Source organism: Nannospalax galili, unplaced genomic scaffold (genome assembly GCF_000622305.1).
Source record: "Nannospalax galili isolate Female #2095 unplaced genomic scaffold, S.galili_v1.0 scaffold1956, whole genome shotgun sequence".
NCBI lineage: Eukaryota > Metazoa > Chordata > Mammalia > Rodentia > Spalacidae > Nannospalax > Nannospalax galili.
Window position 1 is genome coordinate 245,803 of NW_008337307.1, and position 11,729 is coordinate 257,531.

The following is an 11,729-nucleotide window of genomic DNA, read 5'->3' on the forward strand; positions in this document are numbered from 1 at the left end:
CCCTCCCATCTGTGGAAAGGATTGGCAGAGAAGTTCTTAAAGGGGGAACCGAAAGTCCTTGGTGTAAGTGGGTTGTGTATCTGGGAGAAGATCAATGGTATTGTGAACTCAGAACTTAACTAATACCAAACACCCACAATACATCAAACAGCTTTGTGATTGGTTTTCAAACCATGTCATCTGAAAAACACGATATAAAAACCTATAATATCGTGCTTCTGGGTTAGCTGTGTTTTAAATTTAAGGGCTTCGGATATATTCCAGGTTGCCGGTCATCTAGGATGATTATATTTAGTTCAGTGTGGGAGAGTATCAAGAGAAAAGCTCTGCATGCCTTAACTGAGGTCTCCTCCACAGATCTGCCTGGCAGCTGACAGACTCTTCCTTTGTCTCTCCAGTATCTTTCTGAACCTACTCCTCAGACCATAAAAAATCTTCTACACACAGGGCAGTTCCACCTAGAGTCTCGGAGGGGTATGCTTTAAAGAGATGGACAGTTTAAAGTGCAACGGATTAGGTGAGATGAAAAGAGTTTGAAGACAGAGGCTTATCTCTTCTGCAAACATTAAAGCCCTGAGGAAAAAGTCAACGAGAACACACGGAATGCTTGTATTTTCCACTTTTCTAATTGTTTTGAATTACATAGTCATTTTTCATGAAACATGTTATATGTTGACACTCCCCTGAGTTAATTTTCAAAATATTGACATACATATTTTGCAATTTTAGTTGAATATATGTGATTTTCATACAATATAGCTTGATGGCATTTAGATCTGCTCCCCTCTCTAACCTCCTTCCAACTGTCCCCAGCCCAATTTAATGAACTCTCATATATATATATGCATATATATGTATGTATTTTTAAATATAATTTTAGAACAGTTTTGAAAGTAAGGTACCAAGACATCCTGTATATCCACCATTTCCACATATGCCTAGCTTCTCTGTTGTCAGTCTCCCTCACCAATGTAGCACGTTACAACAAATGAACCTGCACTGATACCTCTTTATTACCAAAAGTTCTTCACTTATGTCAGGGTTCAGTCCTTGTATTATGCACTATATGGTCTTGACAAATATGTAATGGGAGATAGCCACTGTTGCAATATTATACAAAATATTTTATCTCAAAGCTCCTTCATGCCTTACCTGTTCATTACTTACAACCCTGTACAATCCCTGAATTTTTATTTTTCCATAGTTTATCTTTTCCAGAATGCCATAATGTTATAATTACGTAGCATGCTGCCTTTAGATGTGGAGCCTTGTCTTCTCAAGGAGCTATCCTTTTGTTGAGATTGTAAAAGTTATGGGCTTGGAGTTATTCACAGCACCCCTTTATTGTCTATTGTTGACCCATAGGCTATATGGTGATGGTTCTCCATCATTTCTGGTACCAAACATTGTGTCTTCTATTCTGTTCTCCCATTTGCCTGGCTAGAGGCTCACCATTACATTTTACATTTTAAAGACAAGTTTTTGTGTGTCGTTGATTTTTGTCTAGCCATTTCTTATTGTCATTTCATTGACTTCTGATCTAATTCTTTCCATTCAATTTCTTTGAATGTGATCTGCCTTTCCCCTTCTAGTTTTCTAAGTGGACATATAGGCCCATGATTTCAGGTCCATATGTGTTCAGTGTTGTAAATTCTACTCTAAGCATTTCTTTGCACTATCCCACCAATTTTGGTAAGTTTTAATTTTATTATTTTATTATTTTTATTTTGCTCCTTTTCAATGTCATGAGATAATTGTACTCCAATTTCCCTGTTTTTAGACCCTTAACTCACATGTGTGCTCTCATGCCTCAGGTGCTAAGAGATGGTATTTGATCCTGTTTTTCTCTTCCCCTTTATATAATTTCTTTCCTGAGGGTATTTCTCCTTGTGGGAATATTTGCTTCCTAAGTCCTTAATGACCCTCTCTGAGCTTCCAATAACAGACAGCAGCAGTTCTGGTAGAAGTAGCTATCAGAACAGCATCTCAGGGAAGATTTTTGGCATGATGTTTCTAATGCTGAAATAACAGCAACAATTACAGATACTCTAAAGGGTAATTTTCACAAGTTAGTATATCCAGAATTCTTGATGGGAAAAAAGTGGTAAGAGGGTGAAGATGACTTTGACTACATCAAAGATGGAGAGTGAGGACAACTTAGTGCTGGAGAGAGGGTGGCTCAGGCACCATCTTTGTTACATAATCCATCTTTTACTTTTCCCATCATTCTAGGTTCTGCAGATTCTAATTGCCCTAATGATCCTCAGCCTGGGAATAATAATAATGACTCTCATGGTGCAGTTCTATGAATCACACCCTGTTATGTTTGGACTGGCATACCCAGCCTGGGGGTCAGTATTGGTGAGTGGAATAATCTCTGATATAAATGGAGATGTTTTGATTCTATCCTGATTCTATCCTATATTTATATAAAATTAAGAAAGTTATCTAATATTCTTTTGACTCTTTCTTCTCATATTTAAAACGAGACATCTCTGTGTCTCTTCTCTCTCTTTATCTCTCACACACATAGAGAAAGAAAGAGAGAGAGAGAAGAAAACATTGAAGGAGGAGTAAAAAAGAATCTAAGAATTGGAGGATGGGGAGGAAGGCTGTGAAATACAGTGTATGGACATGGTGTGGCTGTACATACATGAACCCACGGAAAATGTGGTTATCTGCACAAGACCTGCACAAGATCAATTCAGTTAAATATCCACTATGGTGGGAGGAGGAGCTCCCATGGCCGCACCTCTAGCTGTCTCTGCCCCTGATTGCTGGGCTTAAAGGCATGTGCCACCATGCCCAGCCCAATTCAGTGTTTTTAAATAGTTTATAATCCTTATGGTAAAATTCTTGGTTTATTTCCAGAGGAAAGTAACTGTTATTTGCAGACTTATTTCTCATAATTCACATAGCTATCTAATTTATGACTTAATTACAGTAAATTTTGGTTTCAAATACTATAAATTTATGTGCATTTTCCTTTTATTCCAGTTTATTGTTTCAGGAGCTTTTTCAATGGCAGCAGGAATTAGAACTAATAAAGGACTGGTGAGTGATAGCTCTTTTTTTTTTTCTACTCAGAGAGAATGAGCTGATCCAAAACACATACTTCTGGGGTAGAAAATACTGTACATTTATTTGATTTTTATAGCAACTTTAAGTAACAATGTTTATATTTCAGATTCTTCTCATAACCTTTTCATGTGCACATGTACTAAACATAGTGAACTAAAGAACATTCTCCAGCGACTTCCATCTCATTGTCAGCAATGAGTGTGGTTATAAGATTACAGATTTACTCTTTTAGCAAATTTCAAGTATACATTACTACTAATTATAGTCATTACACTGCATAGCTCCAGAAGTTAATCATCCTGCATCAATGAAACCTTATGTCATTGACATGTATCTCCTGTCTTTCTTCCCCCCTTTTCCCAGATGACCAAGATTCTACTTTGCTTCTATGACTTCAACCTTTTTAGTTTCTACATATAAGTGGTGGCTTGTTTGATTTATGTAACAGACTCCAGGTTTGTTAATGTTTTAAATGAGATCTCTGTCTTTTTAAAAGACATTTGGATTCCTGTAGAGGATGGTAGGAGGAGTGTCAGTATTTCAGGGCACCTTAGGACACATGTCAAGTCCAAGTTACATGGAGACAATGCTGTCTCAAAAAAACAAATATATTCAGTAGCTATATGCTGTTTCATTTTTTGTCAATTTGACACATATAAGAGAAACCAGGGAAGAGGAAGCCTCGGTTGAGGAATGGCCTCCATCAGATTACCCTGCAGGGATATCTGGAGGGCATTTTCCTCATTGCTAATTGATATAGGCAGGCCCAGTCCATTGTGCTAGTAACATCCCTATGCAGGTGGGCAGAGCCTGTCTAAAAAAGGCAACAGAGCAAGCCACGGAAGGAAGGAAGTAAGCCATGTTCCTCTATGGTCTCTGATTTCAGTTTCTGCCCCAGATTACTGTTTTAGAACATTCAGTGGCTTTGCTCCATGATGTTTCCTAGGAATATAAAATAAAGTAGTTTGTCCCTCACCCCAGCCCCAAAGGACATTTATATTCTTACATATTGAGGCCTGTGTATATCATGTGTATAGAGGGAGATATATAAATATTACAGTTTCTCTATCCTTCATCCATCAATCGACATCCGGGCTCTTTCTATACTTTATCCATTACAAAGAATACTGTGATGAACACTTGGGTAGAGGTGAGCCTATGAGGTGTTGTTTTCACTTACTTTGATCATGTTCCCAGAGAGGGAATTGCTGAGACATGTGACAGTCCACTTTTAATTTGAAGGGACCATCCATAGTGCTTTCCATGACTAATCCAATGCATCCTACCAACTATTTACAAGGGTTTCTTTCTCTACATGCTCTGCACCACATACAATCTTTAGTCATTTTGATAACTGCCATCCCTTAACAAAATATGGTTAATCCCAGCACTCAGGAGGCAGAGCCAGGTGGATCTCTGTGAGTTCAAGGCCAGGATGGTCTGCGTAGTGAGTCCAGGCCAGCTGGGATTATAGGGGTCCCTGTCTCAAAAAAAAAAATAGCAAAGCAAAGTAAAAACTAAACACTAATAAAAAAGATTATAGCCATCCCAAGAGGAGGAGTTGATATATAGTCATGTTTTTCTTTGCATACAACCAATGATTAGTGATACTGAGCAACTCTGCAGGTACCTGTAGGCCATTTGTACAACTTCTTTAGACAAATGTCTCTGTAGATCCTTTATCTATTGTTTTTACAGTTGATATAGAATACCCCTTTCAGAGACAATTGAAACATCATAGAAGATGGAATGTGTCAGGAATGAAGTAAACAGTTTGCAGTGATTGATGGAAATATTTCTGAGGATGCGTTTAGTTGTTTGATCTTCCTTCTTTCCCAGGTGCGAAGCAGCATGGGATTGAACATTGCCAGCTCTGTACTGGCTTCATTAGGGATCCTATTCAGTGTAAACAGTTTGAATATTTTGTCATTTGAATACCCTGTCTGCAGACATTCCCATATTCCAGACACTTGCATCCTGACTATGTCCATTTTAGTGGTGAGTACTTCTACTCTTCATAGACTCTGTGGTGCAAACAAATCTGGCATCCTAACTATGTCCATTATAGTGGTGAGTACTTCTACTCTTCATAGACTCTGTGGTGCAAACAAATCTGGGGAACAGTGCCTCTGAGAAAAGCATCAATCCACATTCCCTAATTTCCAAGTCCCTCAAAGAAGCTGGAAATGACTGAGGAATAGACAAAACTGTTAGGAACCAGGTTCACATTTATCACTGTTGATACTTTATGAGTGATGAGGCCTAATGGGAAGAAATCTTGGGGTTATAGACCACCAGTTCCTTAGTAGTACTTGAAATTTTACACATTTTTGCTCTTTTATTTAAAACACTCACTAGTGGGTACTATTAGCACCTCTGAGAATAGAGGTATGATTTCAGTTCCTGTACATCTGCAGAGCTTCCAAAGAAGTATAGCAGAGCTGTGTGCTTCTCCAGAAACAAACAAAATCATTATGAATATTGTCCGACAAGTGGTGAGAAGTGCTGGGTCCTTAGTATCTTCAGGCATCCCTGCCATGTGAACGACTTTTAACTTAACATCCAGTTCCTGGAACATGCTCATCCTCCATATGGCCATGCAATGTTTTACATTTCTGTACCACTTCCTCCCGTAGATCTTACCATAATTGCTTTATTCCCATGTGTAAATAGTAAAACTCCTTGGTGTATTTACACTGGGTGAAGTCAGGGAGAAGAACTGCTGTGAGACTAAACAGTCATGGCAGCCTAAAACACAATGGTCTTAATCAATAAAACATCTAGAAGCCTTGTAAATTGTCTAGCTGGTTCTGCATTCCTCTCAAGCCATCACCTCAAAGTGATGACTAATTCCTATTGACTGTGTGAACGATCTTCTCTCTGTCCCGATACCAAAGCACTCTGCATAAAATCCTCTTGAGACACTAAGCATCACATTAATTCTTTTCGTTGTATCTGCATGCCAGTCCACAGGTCTGTGAGTTGGTAGTTATCCACAGACCTAGGAATGCTCCCCCTCCCTGGAGACACAGGGAAAAATAACTCTTTATCTTCAGGGAGTTCAAGTATCCCTAATAGGAAAAAATATAAATATCCAAAAATGGTTGGAATTTAAAAAGCTTAAAGTCCTACTTTTGATATATTTTGTATATAAAGGTTATTAAAGGTTATTTCCTCTTAGTAGGAAATAATACTTAAGAGAACATCATTGATCTTGTTGAAAATGTTGAAATCACATTCAGTACCTGTTTCTGTAGGCAAAATTGAGTGAAACCATCGCCACATCCATTTATTTATGTATTGTGTTCCAGAGTATCTGTGGTAGGGTTGCTTAGGCTGCAAAGGCTCAAGGAAAACCTGTCAAACTCTGTTCTAACGTTTAAAATAAGATCGTTGGGGACAGGAAATCATTCTATTTACCACTGTACATCTGTGCCAACAACAATGCCTGGTATGCAGAAGATACTGACTGTGTTGGAGGCTTGAGAAGACAGAATGAATGCAAATCTCAAGGCCCACTGTATCCCTTCTGTACTGAGATCATGATATTGGCTCTTGCACAGTAGAGGGATCTTCTCTGCCCATGGAGATAAAGAGACAGAATATTTAAAACACAGAATCTCAAACATCAATCCAGGGTGAGAAACAAGAATAAATATGTTAACCAATGTTCCTCAACTATGATCCTGTATTCTGGTTGATGTTAGATATACAGGCCCTTTTCTTTGAACTTCAGTTAAAGACCAAGTAACCTTTCTTTTCCTATAACACATTGCTCTTACTTGAGTACACAATTCAAAATTATTTTCTTTTACTTCTAGAGCCCAGAAGCTCAAAGTAAGTCCCTGTAGGTTAAAACCAAAGGACCTTCAGGGCAAAATACCTTTGTGAAAGTGGTAACTGTGATCAGCTTCCTTGCTTGCTCCGGTCTCTACATGCCCTTATATTGTTTGACTTGTTTTCTCATCTTCTAGCATAAAACAGTGGGACATTTTCAAATTTCTCTCATATTTTAACCCTTCTGCCTACTGCTTCCACATATTAGAATGCTATGATTCTTTTCGGTTCAGCAAACAACAAAGTATAATCCTTCCATCTAAGCTAATTAGCAAATGGTCTTCCATGCGCAAACAATTCATTTGTCACATAATCTGATATATCCACAAATTGTAGGGTTGATGGCATGAACCATTTTGATGGACCAGTATGCGATCTACCCATAACCATTAAGGAATGAGAACATGGTATTGTGTCCACAGTATGGAATTTCTAGTGTTTGAAATAACTTAGATAACAATTCTCTTTGCAATTTCCCCCACCACCACAATTTTTAAAACATGTTTATCTTTTGTGTTCACAATAGCCTAAGAATGTTCTAGATAAAAGCAAAAACCCACATTATTATTTTATCTATAAAAGAGTGATATATTAGTTTTGAATATCAATAGGAAAAAATTATCCACTGCTATAACCACAATTAGGAACCTGGGACTCTTTTGGCATTGTAGTTCATGGTAAATGTGGAGACTGTTATCTCCGGTACTCATGTTCCTTTGTTATAAATGTACTTTTAGGGTATGAATGCTTTGGTGATCATTTTAAGTTTGTTTGAGTTCTGCATTGCTGTGTCCCTTTCTGCCTTTGGATGCAAAGTGACCTGTTGTCATCGCAGTGGAGTGAGTATTAACTTTTATTTGAGGAAGTTCCTAGTAGTTTTCTTTTGCTCTGCAGTTGATTGCAGAAACTTAGAAGCTCAGAGTAACACATCTTTATTGCTCTGCTTCCTTGGGTCAAGAGTGCAGACACAGCTTAGCTGAGCCTTCTCATCAGGGACTTACAGGCTTTCATTCATGGAGGTGGCTGGGCTGTGCTCTCATCCGCAGTTTCTAATGTTCTTCCATGCTCAGGTGGAAGGATTAATTTCCTCCCTATGCAGGAACTCATAACAATGTGTGTCTTCTTTGTGGGCCAAAGGAAAAATGATCTCAAGTCCTTCCAGGCTATTTTGCAAGACTCACATTCATGTGCTTAAGATAGTTCATGTAAGGTACTATCACTGTTGATACTGTCACAGTCCACTCAAAGGACGGATATCCACCTTGTCCACAAGTTCTATCTACCCTCATAAGTAGAGTCATTTTGGATTTTTAGCTCCACATGGCTGAAGAAAACTTTTATCCCAGGCCTTACCCTCCCATTCTGGATCATGGAACATTTCTCCAGGAATCCTCAGAGATCACCAGATGTTACTCTTTTATCCTATCACGTTAACCTTCCCTGGGCTACTGAACAAATGAATGTCAGGCATCAAATTCATCTGCCAGTTGGTGCACGCCTGACTAACGTCTAACCTTGAGACCTACAGCACATCCTCCCAGGTCCTACACAGAAAGTACATCATAACCAGAGATGGATAAGTGGGAAGTGGAAAAAGAGAACAGCCAAGGAAAAGGCCCTAGGAAGAATATACCAGTCTACCGTCCAAGCACTGAGGGTTCTACAATGAGAAGGTGGCTAGCAGAACTCAGGAGTTGAGCATTAATTAGATTCCTTACCCACAGGTTCTAACATGTCATGCCCAGGAACATACTTCTCATACTCAATAATAAAATTATAACAGTCTAGATCATTGGGTGGTATTTACATCCTTTGTACCTTTTTGTCTTCTTCGGGGGCTCCAAAGTAACACCATATCATACAATTCTGTGGCTTGTACCCACAAGTAAGTGATAAATTATAACAGCATGAATATTACTGATGGGTTTTGCATTAGAAGACCCTAAAAGTGTGGATTTATCTGGTTATCAATTATTTTGCATTTTCTTTGAGTAAAGTAGGGGTGGAACATATTCTTTAGTAAGCTTCATATCTTAATATTTAAATCTGTGATCCTTCTACTCTGAGATGACAAATGTGAATCACACACACACACACACACACACACACACACAACAGTGGCTTCAGGGCATATGATCACCACGCTTCTAAGTCTTCCCAGCTCTCATAATTCCTTTGTCAACTCCATGCCACCCTGAGTTTGTGGAAGAAGAACCAGGATTTACTTTAATTTCATGATCAGTCTACCCTTCTGTACCAGTGTAGTTTTGTCCCTGCTTTCTACACAGACAAGAAAGCCATGATTTTGATATGCTATTATTATCTCTATTCTTTCATTTGAAAAAGAGCTCCATATTCCCTATGGTAGAAGTCCAGTGTGATGTCCACTGACTACAGAGCCTTCCCTTCAGTTCACCCAACTCATTGGCAGCACCATCCATATGCAAAGTTGCTGCACTCTGAAATTCAGCAGCAGGCATTGGCTTCTCAGGTCAAGCTCAGCCATGGACTGTATATCCCAGACCTATCCTGATTTAAGAAATGCCTGAGAAAGAATCCCACTATATGAATGTAATTCAGTCCAACTGAAAGAGCATATGCTGGTATTTATAGGCAGGTGAAGGTATGTTGATGACAGTGGTTTTCTGGTTGATTTCACAGGTTATGGTAATTATACCATCAAATCCTTCCATGGCAGAAGCAGCATCTCCTCCATCATTTCAAGGAGGTTTGATCCCACCAGTGACCCAAGAAAAAAATGTTCCAGAAAACCTACACTGACTACATACAGTGCCAGGCCCCACTTGGAAAATCACCAGGTTGTCCATACAACATCTGTGTGCATAAATGCAAGATCTGTTTTTTTTTTCCCCAGGAACTTTACAACTCATTTCATTGGTTGTTTATAAGGATATCAGATGCTGAACAAATAAATCATACATTTAATAGCCAACAACATGAGTATTTTTTAATCCATGTTTTGATCTTTGCATACGGGCAGTAATATAGCACAGAGTGTGGAGAGGGTTCAGGCAACTAGAACATGTCCCATGAGAGAAGAAAAAGAGGCTTTAAGGAGAGGGGAGGGGAGAATAATAAAACACTTGAGATACAAAAGTACAAGGAGGGAACACTGGGTGTGGAAGATCCAAATGTGGATGGGGGACAAACAGATGAAGGAGAGGAGCAGAGGGAGCAGGAAGATCAAATAAGAGTATATGTATGAAAATACCATAAGGAAGCCTGTTACTGTCTACGGTGATAAAAAATAAAGAATAGGCACAACCCACCAGCCTCTCTCCCTGGAGCCCTCTGGGCCTGATCTCTCCTTCACCTCCCTCTGCTTCTCCAGGCTGCACAATGCAACAGCCTCTTTCCCTGGGGTTGACCTCTCAGCCAGGGGCCACCACTGCTTCCTGACCCCTTGCATCCAGACAGACCCAGTTCCTTCTCGAGGTCCCCAGGAGCCCTCTGGGCCTGGTCCTTCCCTCATCCCCCTCAGCTTCCCTGGGCCTGCACAACATCCCCCCTCCTGGGTAAGTCGATCATGCCCTCTGCTCCTTGACTCCCCCAGCCTCATCCACCCTCCCATCTCCACTGCCAGTCTCTCCTCCTAGCCTGGGTGCTGTCCCATTCCTTGTCTTGGTGCCACAGACACAAGGGGAACCACCATTGCTTCCTGATCCTTTGCATCCAGACGGACCCAGTTCCTTCTCTAGGTTCCCAGGAACCCTCTGGGCCTGGTCCCACCCTCACCTCCCTCTTCTTCCCTGGGCTGCACAACCTGCCAGGCTCTTTTCCTAGACACTGGGGCTGACCTTTTGGTTTCCTGATCCTTTGCATCCAGACCAACCCGGTTCTTCAGTGCAGTCCCCAGGAGCCCTTAGGGTCTCTTCCTGCCTCCATCTCCCTTTGCATTTCTGGATGGCATGGCTACTAGCTGCCCAAGAGCAGAATATTTCCTGGACTCCACTCCCAGGCCACTCCAACCCCCAAATTACTAAGGCCAAAATCTTTCCTGGAGGGATCCAGACCTTAGGAGAAAGCCTGAGACTATCTGATCCTCATCTGACTTTGACCTCTGTGGGAACACCTGAAGACAAAGGCAATCTGGCCACTCCAATATAAAATCAAAAGAGAGAACCGAAGTTTAGATGAACCAACTTTTCATGCCCAAAACGTAAAACACAAAGGCATGTAAAGTTTACAAAAAAGGGAGACTGAAATTTGAAAGCATGAGTCTCACACAAGAATCAGAAGCTGCAAAAAAAATTCACATGTCAAAATCACAGAGAAAAAATAATAACATGAAAAACCAAAATAATATATCCCCACCAAATACCAATAGTCCTCTAGAGGAGTACAATGAGAACCCCATAGAGATAATGCAGGACATGGAACTCAAAAGAAAAATTATAAAGATGGTAAAAGAATTCAGTGAATTCAAAGAACGCACAAACAAAGAACTGAAGGAAGATAGGGATAAACTTCTGAATGAATTCAGAAAAGAGCTAGAAATATTGAAGACTACTCAGGCTGAAATGAAGAAGGAAGTGAAACACTCAGTAAGCTAATTAGAAAGGACAGGAGAAAGCATCACGATTAGGATGAATGAAATGGAAAACAAAATATCAAGATTATGAATAATTTAAGAAAGTACAAGAATGGAATATGCAGGAATTGTGTGATATCATAAAAAAACCAAACTTATGCATCATAGGCATACAGGAAGGAGAAGAATCCCAAGATAATGGCATGGACCAGATCTTTAACAGAATTGTAGAAGAAAATTACCCAAATTAAAGAAAGTC

At 39.8% G+C, this 11,729-nt stretch overlaps 1 protein-coding gene across 1 annotated transcript in view; it reads left to right on the forward strand.

Annotated features, from left to right (window-relative positions):
- The window catches only part of LOC103733618 (membrane-spanning 4-domains subfamily A member 4A-like), an 11,667-nt gene extending 1,804 nt beyond the window's left edge, over nucleotides 1-9,863 (forward strand). The window contains exons 2-7 of the mRNA XM_008832488.2: nucleotides 1-63; nucleotides 2,233-2,361; nucleotides 2,998-3,054; nucleotides 4,921-5,079; nucleotides 7,656-7,757; nucleotides 9,580-9,863. Coding sequence (XP_008830710.1) covers nucleotides 1-63; nucleotides 2,233-2,361; nucleotides 2,998-3,054; nucleotides 4,921-5,079; nucleotides 7,656-7,757; nucleotides 9,580-9,699 — 630 coding nt within the window. The 3' untranslated portion in view covers nucleotides 9,700-9,863. The remainder of the gene's footprint in view (nucleotides 64-2,232; nucleotides 2,362-2,997; nucleotides 3,055-4,920; nucleotides 5,080-7,655; nucleotides 7,758-9,579) is intronic.
- The last annotated feature ends 1,866 nt before the right edge of the window (nucleotides 9,864-11,729 follow it).